At 33.2% G+C, this 13934-nt stretch overlaps 1 protein-coding gene across 4 annotated transcripts in view; it reads right to left on the bottom strand.

Moving 5' to 3' along the window:
• The window catches only part of PCDH11X (protocadherin 11 X-linked), a 594276-nt gene that overhangs the window by 38437 nt on the left and 541905 nt on the right, over positions 1-13934 (bottom strand). The window contains exon 7 of one of the 4 annotated variants that reach the window (XM_045515026.2): positions 1059-1179. The exons of the other annotated variants lie outside the window; for them this stretch is intronic. Within the exon in view, the coding sequence (XP_045370982.1) occupies positions 1100-1179 (80 nt within the window). The 3' untranslated portion in view covers positions 1059-1099. The remainder of the gene's footprint in view (positions 1-1058; positions 1180-13934) is intronic. 4 annotated transcript variants of the gene reach the window in all.

The raw sequence follows: 13934 nt of genomic DNA, 5'->3' as shown, positions 1-13934 counted from the left end.
AGAAAATTTTAGTGGTCTGGATAGAAGATCAAATCAATCACAACATTCCTTTAAACGAATCTAGAGCAAGGCCCTAACTCTTGTAAATTTTATGAAGTCTGAGAGAGCTAAGGAAACTGCAGAAGAAAAGTTTGAAGCGAGCAGAGATTGGTTCATGAGGTTTGAGGAAAGAAGCTGTCTCCATAATACAAAAGTGCAAGGTGAAGCAGCAAGTGCTGATGTAGAAGCTGCAGCAAGTTCTCCAGAAGATCAAGATGAGATCATTAAAGGAGGTGGCTACACTAAATATCAGACTTCAATATAAATGAAACAGCCTCATATGGGAAGAAGATGCCATCTAGGACTTTCATAGCTAAATAGGAGAAGTCAATAACTGGCTTCAAAGTTTCAAAGGACAGGCTGACTCTCTTCTTAGAGGATAAAGCAGCTGGTGACTTTAAGTTGAAGCCAATGCTCATTTACCTTTCTGAAAATCCCAGGAGCTTAAGAATTACGCTACACTTACTCTGCCTGTGCTCCATAAATAGCACGGCAAAGCCTGGATGACAGCACATCTGTTTACAATATGTTTTACTGAATATTTTAAGCCCACTGTGGAGATCTAGTTTTCAGAAAAGAAAGATTTCTTTCAAAATGTTACTGCCAATGTACCTGGTCACCCAAGAGTTCTGATGGAGATGGACAGTGAAATTGATATCCTTTTCATGCCTGCTAACACAGCATCCATTCTGCACCCTGTGGATCCAGGAGTGATTTCAATTTTCAAGTCATTATTTAATAAATGTATTTCATAAAACTACAGCTTCCATAGATGGTGATTTCTCTGATGGATCTGGGCAAAGTAGATTGAAAAACCTTCTAGAAAGGGTGTACCATTCTAGATGCCATTAAAAACATTCATGATTCATGGGAAGATATCAAAACATCAACATCAACAGGAGTTTGGAAGGAGTTGATTCCAACCCTCATGGATGACTTGGAGGGATTCGAGACTTCAGTGGAGGAAGTAATTGCAGATGTGGTGGAAATAGCAAGAGAACTAGAATTTAAAATGGTACCTGAAGATGTGACTGAATTGCTGCAATCTCATGATAAAACTTTAATGGATGAGATGGTGCTTCTTATGGATGAGCAAAGAAAAGTGGTTTCTGGAGATGGATTCTACTCCTGGTGAAGATGCTGTGAAATGACAAAGGATTTTGAATATTATATTTAGTTGATAAAACAGGGGCAGGGTTTGGGAGGATTGACTCCAATTTTGAAAGAAGTTCTACTGTGTGTAAAATGCAATCAAACAGTATTGCATGCTATAGAGAAATCATTTGTGAAAGGAAGAGTCAATTGACGTAGCAAACTTCATTGTCATTTTATTTTACAAAAATGCCACGGCCACTTCATCTTTCAGCAACCAGCACACTGATCAGTCAGCAACCATCATCAAAGCAAGACCTTCCACTAGCAAAAAATGATGGTTTGCTGAAGTCTCAGATGATGGTTGGCATTTTTTAGCAATAAAGTATTTTTTAAATTAAGGTATGTGTATTTTTTAGGGATAGTGCTATTGCACACTTAATACACTACAGTATAGTGTAAACATAACTTTTATATGCACTGGAAACCTCCTCAAAATTCATGTGACTTACTTTATTGTGATAGTCACTTTATTGTGGTGGTCCAATTCGAAATAGTTATGAACTATACCTCTATAGTAATACAGAACATGTTTAAAGTCAAAATAAAAGTTTGGGAATTATTTGAATTAAGATTTGCATTTATAGGCAGAACCACAAGCAAATCACAGGGCTTATTTACCTCCTTATGAAAAATTACTTACTGGGATGTCCTAAAATTGATGCAGAAATAATATTTAATGAGTTCTTTTCAAAAGGAAGGTATATCTATTCAATGTTAAAACAGCAATTTAAAAAGGACAATTCAATAAAATAAGTTTTGAATCTCAGTTTAATTCATTATTTTAAGCTAAATTTAGTCACATATTCATTTAATCGTAATTGTGTAGGGTGAAGATGCACTTCATAAGAATTATACAAAATAAATATAAGCCGACATATCCTTGAGGGAGAAGTAAGATAAGTTCTTGAGAACTTTTTAAATTAGAAAGCATATGTGTGCTTGACTGGGACATTGTGCTGTACACCAGAAATTGACACATTGTAACTGACTGTACTTCAATTTAAAAAATACTAAAAAATTTTTTAAAAATAAAAAATAAAGCATATATATATTAAAATAATTTTAAGTATAGCATTTTATAGTCTTCTAATGATAAGAGTGGTAGATTTTTTAAAAAATTCTGTCCTTTTTTCAAAAGAAATAAAAAACTTAAGGAAACAAAATCTGAGAAATCATGGAAAACTAAAGGGCTCATATTGAAAAAATGGCTTTGCATTTGAGTAATAAGCAGCATCATAAAAATGACAGGAAACCCCATTTGTATCACAAATAAGCCATATCCTTTATTACAGGATGCTGGGTAAAAGGCTGATTATGTTTAAATAAAATTTCAACGGTAAATTTATAAAAATTGTGCCATAAAATGTTGTCTAGTATTATTGATATATAATTTCCATAGGGTTATTTATTTTTAACAGACATATCAGGTCCATAAAAGTAATTTAGAAATAAAAATATAAAAATATAAATTAGATTATATCATCTAATCAAATATGAGACAATTAGAAGTTGAAGCAAAGACAGGAATATGAGCCTGTATTACCATATAGTACCAGTAAGTACCACATTTTAAAGTATGACTTTATATAGAATGGTCTTAGGTTAACAAAAAATATCTTCTCAAGTCTCTCCTATCCTAGAACTGTTCTGCATAGAATTGACTAAAGCTTTTACCTTCTCAAAGATATCATGTTGGTTGGGTGAATAAGATACATCTCAGAGGTTCATCCTTTAAACTTGATGTTCAGTCATTATCAAGTGTTTTGCTTTATCGGGTGTGATAATGCGGCTCCTCTGGTGAGTTTGTGTTCCCCATAATCTTTTTTATGTTAACATTTCAATCTCCCCAGAAAAGTTTCATCTCTATGGATCTCACTGGTAGTGAAGTTATGGTAGGTGTCCCACATTTTTAAAAATACAGAACAATAGGATATGGTGGCTTAGCAGTTTCAACAAAGGATTTGAGTAGCCTCATCTATTTCACCTCAATAAGAGTACTTAATTTCTTTTGGAAATTATCTGAACAAATAAGAATATTCACATATCACTATGTAATGAAGATTCCTAATAAAATTTGGTGTTAATATTAACAAATCACACTCCTCCCACAATCGATCTGGTACATATGTTGAAACCATGGCAGCTATTATAAATCTTTATCTTCACAAAATAGTAAAGAGTCATATTAGGATTAATCACTGAAAATTTCAATATTTGTAATCATTTGGCTTTGCTATACAGCTTAGTAAGGAGAAGATTAGTGTTTTTATCTGTTCTATAGTCTTTTGACTAAAGACACACAATATCAATTAATAAATTTCTCATCAGGAAATGCCCAGTTGTACTAGCTAAAATACTACTCTTGAAACATTACTGTCCTAAAAATAACTTCTAAGAAGCTTGTACAATTGTTTTCATTATATCATGGAGATTATTACACTACATGTCTTAAGGAGCCTACAAGAAGTTCAGGAAAGCTTAAGAATATAGTATGAATATCTTTGTTTAAAAATTGGTTGTCAGAGCTCTAAAGCCTGAGTCTAATAATTTATTATAATTGCAAAAGTCTTAGTAAGAGACATGTAAGTATAATTTTTCCTTTTGCCTACTATAGATTATAAAAGTATTTACACTAGATAGTGAGCTCCAGGTTATAGTAACTAAAGAAGTGTCAAATTTATGTGATGTCATTAGTAGGTATGGTCACCTGCTTCAAGTCTTACAAAATCATCACCTTTTCAAGATGCCTACCTAGATAGGCCTATTTAAAACATAACCTGACCTGCCCCTAAAAATTAACTTGGAAACTCCCTACCTCTGCACTACATTTTTCCATAGCTGGCATTTGTCACCTTCTAACATATTATGAAACTATTTCTTAAGTTGATTGTTTATTGGCTCTCTTTTACCACTAAAATATAAGTTCATAGAGGGCAGAACATTTTTTTTTTTTTCTGTTTTGTCCTCTGACAGAACTCAGCCATCTAACAGGGCCTGGTATAGAGCATGAAATAAATATTTATTAAATACATTTTTATTATACATTTAAAATTACATGATAACATCAGAAGTATTAGGGCTATATTTTAGTATTATTCATCTTTTTTATTTTTCCCTCCTAAAGACATTTTATTAGTATTGTATCTTGACTATGATATCCTTCTCAAGGCTTGAAAACAAACAGCTCTTTCCGTTCTAATCAGTTTTTAATGTTTAAAAAAAATGTTTAATGAAAAAAGAAGGAAAGCAAACATTTCCTTGCTAAATATATTACTCCTCAATTTATCTTGAGTTCCTTTAAATGTATTCTTAAACCTCACTGCATCCTAATGTGAACATGTTTCCACTTTCTATTTTGTGTCTTACTTGATCCTAATCTGTATCTTTTCTTCCATTTCTACTATTTCTTAATTTCTTCTCCTCAATCTGACTAAACATACCTTGTCTCCACTGTCTACTTTCATATAGGCTTAAGTGCAACATAGATTTAGTTGATGAGAGTGACAGTATGGTATTTGTTAGTATATTGTCTTTAGTAAAGATTTTTTTCTTTAAAAAAATGAAGGAAAGTTAGAGCTACTTGTCATATTTGAATAGCAAAGGTGTTATTATGTCTCATTTCTTAAGGAAAAAACAAATGTAACTGAAATTTAGGTTAATTTAATCATCTCTATCTGAAAAGAGTTTCCTGTTGCTGTCCTCATTTCTCTTTTATTGACCACTTTAGGAGAATGAACACGATTTTTTATCAATAGCAGTCTTTATGGACAGCAGCTAAATAATGGAGACTTGAAATACAAAAGGACAGACCAGATACTCTAGAGGCACTGCAGGGGCTACCACAGTTAAAATGTATTTCTCTTGGTATATCTTTCTTTCATGAGACTCCATACACTAGACCTTATTTTCCCCAGTGTCTACTTTGTCCCTGTACTAGGTTAGCATGATTATTGAGGTGCCTCTATGGTATCATTACTAATACATTACTGCAGCATGACAGAAAAATCTCATTTATCCTTGGAATACCAATGAAAAATACGTATTACATTATCCACATTAGTGAAATTAATAAACTCAAAGATCTTTTCATTTCCAGTCCCTCAGGCACACTGTTAGGCCATGATCTTTCATGATTTTCTCTCTGAAAAAGATAATTGACTTTATTTTTTTCACAGTGTAAGACTCTCACTAAACTTAGCAAAGCTCACAGCCAAGAAAGATTACATAAATGGGTCAGTTGCTTAATATGAATACTTTTCAAGTCAAGGCCTCTGATATATCAAATATTGTCAAAATAAGATTTTTTTCAGTCTTAGTACAAATGTTTACCTGCTTATTACTATACTCATAAAAATCTTCAATTTTTCATAAAATCTGGTTGAGCAAATTCTCAGAGCATGATATATAATGTGTTAATAGCAAATAAGCTGGCTTAAGCAAATAATATGTAGGAACATATTTATGAATCAAACAAGTAAATTCACTAAGGTTATACACACAGCATTAAGATCTTCTTCAGAAAATAGCACATTTCTGTCAATGATTTATATCACAGAAAATTATACTCACTTACAGGGGAAATAACTTTCACATCTAAAGTTAAAAAAATTGACAACACTGATATTCTGCTAAAAGATGTAGCTGTGGCATTTTTGATAATACCTATGGATGCCTTACCCTTTGCTTTTGGTGTACTGGGGATAGAGTTTTCTTTTCAGAGGTAAATTTAAGACATTACATTTAGTCCTAAATCCTTAAAAGAAACCTCAAAGGAGTTGAATTAAGACTGTGTGTGTCTACATATTTTAAAATTGGCACTTTACTCCTACTAAATTGATCTATCTATCTATCTAATTTTGACTGAAGGAAAACTTTCCATTTCTAGTGTTTTTCTCATATGTGGGAATGCAACAGATGTGTTTCTCTCAACATAAGAGAAATAGTTTTGGAGAAAATGCATTAACTTGAGAATTAAATATATATATATATATATATATATATATATATATATATATATATATATATATATACATTCTACATCTACATTTACTACCAATATTGGCACCAGTTGAAATTAGCACCATTTATATTACTTTACATCCATGGAAGGATAAGTTAAAATGCTTTACTTAGAATTCTGTGACCAACATGATGACTACATCAGATGACTCCCTGACTAATATAATTGTTTCTATGGTAATATGATGTCAAGAGAGACCAAAAAAAAAAAAAAAAAGAGAGAGAGAGAGATAAAAACAGTTGCCTAAGTGATATCATATTATATCCTGGGTTTTTTTGGCTATTCCTTCTACACCCTTTTAAAGCTCTGCAATCTTACTCTTTAAGCACAGAAACATTGTGAAGCATTACTGTGACTTATATACTAAAAGACCACAGAATCTTTGAAAAGAACATGCATGACAAAGTATTAAGAAAGTGCTAAACATGCTGGAAGCATCACTAGCAACCATCTCTGGAATTTCTCCTGCCTAATAGCTATAGATTGTATCTACTACTGGGCAAAGGTTTAATATTCTTTTGAGTTGGCACACTGACAATAACGTGGGGCCTGTCGTGATGGGGAGGGATGCTCTGTCCCCCAGGCTTCTCAAGAAGGTCTGCACTTGCACACATTACAGGTCAAAGGAGAAGTCAGGCTAATTTTTCAAAATAGTCAATATTCAAATGATTTTGAATCTTATTGGAACAACTTCTACTCCTTCCATAGATGAAGACTAATTAGGAGGTCTAATATGTACCTTAAATTTTAGGTTCAAAGAATAATAGAGAAAACAAAAATATTCATCGTTTCTCTTTGAGGACCACCTGAGTTGAAAGCTAATTTTCAGGTCCAAAGGTTTCTTTTCTTTTTAGAGGAAAACATGGTGGCAGAGTATTTCAAACCACTTGTGTAGATATCCTTAAGTCTATTACACCTATTTTATTTACAAAACCCTGTTTCACAAAAAGGATCAGTCCTCGCTAAAGCATGGTATCTTAAAGAGAAGTTCTTTGACTGTACATTGCTAATAAATCCTTATATAAGGTAAGTTTCAATTATTATTTCTACCAAATCTAGCTATCAGCAATGATGGACACCATGATTGGCTCAAGCTGTACATACTTCCAGTTTTCCTTTTTCAATCACAAACATAATAGGTCTTACAACCTGTATTTATTTACATTTACTTTTTGAAAAGTTAGCTCTCTTTATTAGCATTCCGTACACCATACTTGAGAAAATGATAGTCTCCACTTATTTGTCTTTGAGTCCGCTAATTCTATTTTCTTTTTCTTCAACCAGTGAAACCCAGAGAAAGGATTATGATCTGTTTTGGCTACTTATATCTAATTGTGCATGATTTTAAATTAATTAATCCTCTGCATATTCATTGTCATCCCAATGCTACCCTGGACAAGACCTTAGACTAACTATGGCTCATGTAGATGTTCTTTCTTATTACAGTAGAAGGGCTCTAGTGCATTACCAAGATCCATGAACAGAAATAAATAACAGAGAAATAAAAATTTGGAAAGCTCTAAGAGTGGTAATGGCACTAAACGATACATATAGTATACATACATACATCAGTGGACTGTGATTAGCGTTTCTCTGGAAGGTATCTCAGCCGTGATCTGCTGTTAGAACGTTCACAGCCATGGAATACATCTAAATTAATGCTCGAAACCCTGACTAATGCATTTAGTATGAATAACCCATCCAAAAACAAGCAATGGTGTTTTGCTCATTACATCAACTCTGATTGCACACTAATCACTGCCTATTCTGTAAACATCAATCCAACTGTGTTCTTTTCTCCTGATTTCCTTTTTAAAAAATTCATTCGTCCTATAAACACATAAAAAGGGCAGCTTTCCACAGTGTAAGTATAATGCTTTAGGAAAAAGTGGTGCATTAAGAAGTTCTACCCTTTAATCCAGCCAGTGATCTAAATCTAACGTGGCACTATTTTTTTAAGGTATGTGGATCTGATTATTGTATCATTCAGTGATTCTCTCTGTAACCTTGATCAATCCTGCACTAATCTTTCACTGATCAATAATGGAATAAATGTTAGGGTTTAGGTTGAACGTAATTTTCTAAGTCTCAGTGCTGACGCTCTTTATTTTATTACTGGTGTTACATGTACCTTTGTAGGTAGTGGGTTTAAGGATAAAGACCACTGAATGTTCTCCTTTGTTCTACCCGCAAAGCAAATGTTACCTCTTCTTTTCTCAGAGACTTTAACATTATAATTCAACTTATTAAAACATGGAGAGACATAGTCTTGTCAGAGTTAAATGAAAATGGGTTAAACTGGAATTTCACTAAGAATTCCCTACAACCTAGGACTCATAAAATATATGTGCATTTTGCATGTATGTGTATGTCTGTGTACATGTGTATAATTCTAATTGTCTTAAAAGGAAACTTCTTTTTAATTTTGTGAGATGCATTCTGTGATTCCTTCTTCTTGGAAAAATAATCAAATTCCTTCAACCAACTCAAAAGACCTGTTTTTACCACTAGTTGCACAGTTACCAATCTCATTCCTCTTTTGATTAGTATCTCAGGCTAGGAGAGCATTTAGAGGTAGTTCTCACACTCTCCTTTCACTTTCATCCATTCATCTGGGAATGGGGAATGGCTTCAACTCTCAAACGTTATCGGGAAATCTATCAGACTGTGGTCCATTTCATTCACTCATGCATTCTTGCACTCATTCATCATAAATCAATAATTCGTTTTTAAATATGCTTGGCATTACTGACTGAAAGGAGGGAACTTAGTTTTAAAAGTGAAGTACAATTCAGAGATTTGCATTAAAAAATTTACTTGGGTCTTGAAGGGACGCCCTTCCGAAGAAATGGTCAGTTAATTTAGACAACTTCTTTTGGGCCAGATTCTTGAACAGCTGAATACATTTTACATATATATCTTTTTAAAAGTGTTTTCTTTAAGTGTAGGGTCTGATAAATTTTTTAAAGCAAATTAATTTTAGGGCTAAGTTCTCAGCCTATATTAAATATTTCTAGGCTGTCTATCAAAATGTCCAGCATTTAAAATAGGTTATAAGCTTTCTGAAGACACTGGAGTAATACCATGTGTAACTAAAATAGAAAAAAAAAATGTGCCTAGTGATTTCAAATATCCTTCATGAGAAAATGTACTCTTATAATACTTTTAAATGAAGACACTGATTTCATTTTTATATATTACATTAATTTTTAAAATATCTTCATTTATGCATGTGATCTGTCAGGCATTTCTATGATTTATGACAAAAATACTTCAATCTTGAATTCTATCTAATAAGGCACTATATAAAACTCCCTTTCAAGCTTTACACTCATCAAAGGCATTACATCAGATATTACAATGCTTATTTAGTTAAGTATATGAAAATTTCAATAATAATGTAAATATTTTAAAAGTATGCATCTCAAATTAGCCACAAATGAAAACCAAAAAGTTCAATTTTTAATTTTTACCAGTAGAATAAAACACAATTTTTTTCACTTGGAACTAAACATACGCATGCATTGGCTATCTTTCTGATTAAAATCTACTCAATTTATTTGTTTACCATATGACTTCAGGATTTTCCAGTAAAAAATGTCTTTCTGTCTCTAACCAATTCTGTAGCATAAAAGCTCTACTTTCAGGAAATGCAGAGTTTTATTTTAAAGTGTGATAGTCTATTTTTACAAAATAAAACAAAGTGGACCAAAACAACAACTTCCATGTAAATAAACATGAACTGTTAAATATCAAGCAAGTATAACAGTGCTCATTAAAACAACAACAACAACAACAACAACAAAACCCATTCATTTAAAGTCTCAGCTTCATAAAAAATTAGATTTCTTCTTTCCTCACTTGGCTTCCACCACCTTCAGTATTCCAAAAAAGCTGCTAATGATCATAAAAGTGGGACCATACATCAAATGTTGCAGGTGATAAAAGAAGAAAGGAAGGAAATGCTAAAGTCAGTCTACAAGAACATAAACCTCCTGTGATGAATTAAGAGTGACTTTTATTTCAAGGACAGGTACTCTCTTCAAAGTTCAGATGCTGACCTATTGTATTCTGACACCTGAGAAATATTTAGCTACAGGGAACGGTAGGGAAGCTACAGCTGAAGTACTGAGTTCCATTTCTTAATTTTGTATGCCAATTCTTAGGTCACTTCATAGCACTCTGTGCTTTATCTTCTCATTAAAAAAAAAAATGAGAACAAGAAATTTGGAGATGATCCAATGAATGAATTCTATTCTCTAGCTAAAGTTGCATTATCATTGTTATATTTTTCTTTGAAATGGTTATCAATTAAAAGTTAACAGACTGGCTTCAAAAAAGGTTATGGTTAGGATGTTTTTAAGGCGAGGTTGATAGAGAATATACTAACTTTTGAATAATCAGTTGCATACCTGATTGGCCAAAACTTGATAGAATAAAGAGTCCATGTTTTCAAAAAATCCTATTTTTGGTAATTGTATGCAGTACCACTTTTGTGAATAGTTTTAATTATTTTTATCTTTTTCTTGACATCTGACTGTATAAAGGAAAAAGCAGACAGTGACATAATTTGGAAAGGAAAAGTTAGCAGTTATCAAAAAGAGAATTCAAAATGGATAAAAATGACATGATAAAATTAATCATAATACCACATAGAAACTGAGTTTAAGTTCATTTTTATGGGTTGAAGACATAATAATTTATGAAGGTTCTACACAGTTTCCATTTAAGGTCTCTTTTCTGGCACTACTAACTGAGTAAGGAAAAGCTTTACAAGATTGTTTCTCATTGTCTGACTGACTTTTTGGGGGTAGGTTGCAGATCAAATACCAAAAAGCATGGAGTTCCTCATAACAGAAAAACAAGGTCCTAGTCAGAGACATGAGCACAAACCATGTACTGGACTTTAGACATTGGAAATACACACTCTAAAGATGACATTCTCTTAACTATCTATCCTGTTATTAAGTGAACTTGGGTCAGTTACCACGTCTCAGGGGAACGGCAGGGCACAAAATGGCAACATATTGAAACAAGTGTCTGTTACAGGGACAGAATATGAATGTCAGAAAATAAATTTACTCTGTATTTAGTTACAGAAAAGAAAATGTCAAATTGAGCCTGAAAACTACTGATCCAATAAAAACTACTCTTTGTAGGGATACACAAATAGGAATGAAATAACTGATAGGTGGGAGTGGATACCCATATTGGAAGATAATATGTCAGAAATCAGAAAATAGGCCAGATAAATATATTGCCTTCATTTGACCATAGTATGCCTTGACAGGAGCTGCTTCTGGGAAATGAATAGATAAAGAATACAGATTTTGGATAAGACACCTAGAGCAAAAGTTGGACATCAGATAGGCTTACACCATCTAGATCATTCATCAGTCTGGGTCTTTCCCTATTAACGCTACCCGATTTATGGCATGATGTTTTTGCTTCATATTAAAAACACTTTTTCCCAACTCCAGAGTAATTTAAAGAGAGAAGGGAAAGAGATCTTCTCAGAAGACAAGCTCCTTAAAATAAGTAGAGATAAAGGTAGTTGCTGGGTACTGAGGTGTCATGATATTTATAGTTTAACACTGTATAATATGCAATAAATGAAAACAGAATTTGGGTCCGATGTATACTTGCATTTGAAGCCGTCTTCCAGAAGTTCTAGAACACCAAACCATTTTTTTCCTTCTGTAGTAACCGTTTACTCACAGGCCTTCTAGCCTCCCTATTAGAGCTTCCTGAAAAATAGCCAGTTTGGTATCTGAAAGTAGCTCACCTTAATTCAAAAACGAAGTTATCAAAAAAGGATAAAGAAACAGGACCCCTTTCACTTGGGAAAAAAATACTAAAAGTCAACATTAAAAATTATGATGAGTTGTGAGGTCGAGGACATTTTTGAAAGTCAAGACAAACGAAAAAGAGTAAGTGTTAGATTCAGGATGTAAGAAAAGTGATGGTGAGTGAGTAAAATAAAGAACTTTATCATGACGTGAGCTATTAAGTACCAGAAAGGCTAACTGAGTCACTACTACCAAATCTCTTTCCCTGGAATTCATTAAAAGAGAAGGTTAAGCGTGCATGATGGTACATGCCTGCTCCGTCGGAGGCCATGTGAACTTTATAGGCCTGGTGACCAAAGTAGAGACAGAGGAAGTTGGAGAAGGTCCCTGCCACCGAGTCCCAGGGTGAACTTTGGTGGGCACAAAGTTAAGATCGTGATAGCACTAGTTAATGTCACATTTCAATCTTTATGCAATATGTCTTTTTTCTGAGATGTGAGAAATGTCTGATGTTACTCTTATTATTTATGGAAGGAAAATGTAGCTTACAACTATCTAGTACACTATGAAGGAAAGATAATGAGTAGATGAATGGATAAAACATTTGTAGACCCGACTTAATAACATGACATTTTAGAGATAGGTGAACTATAATTCCGTGCATATCTAGAAAGGGATTCAAAAGAGCCTGTGGGCAGAGTAGTAAGCAAAAGAGGTGACTCATCCAAACTAATAAGTATCATCATTTTGGCTGAAAAGCAGTGCATCATTGAGGAAAACTGATATGACATTGGATAGCAATGACCAAATGGATTGCCTATCGCTGTGATGTTATTCTGGGGAAAAAGGCTTTAAAATGATACACCTTTTAAGAGAGATGCATATTTATGCCAGGTCTCCATGAGCTGAGCAATACTCCAGACCAAATCATCTGCAACCAAATTTTATAGTTTTCTAAAACACCCTGAGAAGTTTTACTTTGCTACCTTCAGCAATTTTGCCCCCAAACATGACATTTAATTAGTGATCTTTAAAATGGTGCAGGAGGCTTGACCCGTCATTTCCCTTCCTATATATTTAGCTCACTCTCCAGCCCATCTATGGCAGATTTGTCAGAGAGCCTTCCTTCCTGAACGGTAAAATCTTAACTGCGTAGAACAACTCTTGAATACATTTTATTCAAGTGGTGTCAAGTTCTAGTAAAAGTACAGGTATTAGGGTCAGATAGACCTGGACTTGATTCTCTGTTTTGGCACTTAAGAGTTTTTGATCTTGGGAAAGTTAATTAGCTCTTTCAGATTCCCTTATCCCCTTTTTCTTAAGCCCCAGTGTAATTCCTATTCCTCAGAAAGACAGCTTTGAAAATTAGACATGCTGTATGTAAATTTGCTACACACAGGACCTGGAAAATCAATAAAACTGCATTTATTACAAATAAAACAAATGTTAATGTTGATTCCTTTCTATTTCTCGCCCCCATCCCCAAGATATTTGTTTTTATCAGTACTTTTTCTATATAATGAGTCATTTTTATAAATGGTGCCCAATTATTCTATTTCCTCCCTCATTCATGTAATTAGAAACCAACCAAGTGCTCCTTCCACCCAACCCCACAGGGCAAAGAAAACACTTAATACATGTCCGTAACATTTCTCAACTGTCATAGTACAAATTCAAATCTATGAAGATACAGCTATTGCTATCATTGTCATTTCTGGTCACAAACCCTCAAAAAGCTAAAAAATCATATAAAGAACAATCATTTCCTATTAATATGTAAGTAAAGGAGGCACTTGAAGACAAACAGAGAGTGAAATGGATAAAGGGAAGGTATATTACTGTAAAAATGACATGCTGAAAAAAGAAATATATTATTCAAATATACTAAGACTATTAATTAACTAATGATAAAGAAATAATCTTGATTTATT

The sequence above is a fragment of the Camelus bactrianus genome, chromosome X (assembly GCF_048773025.1).
Source record: "Camelus bactrianus isolate YW-2024 breed Bactrian camel chromosome X, ASM4877302v1, whole genome shotgun sequence".
NCBI lineage: Eukaryota > Metazoa > Chordata > Mammalia > Artiodactyla > Camelidae > Camelus > Camelus bactrianus.
Note: the sequence above shows the minus strand (reverse complement) of the source record. Positions and strands in the feature narration are given on the sequence as shown.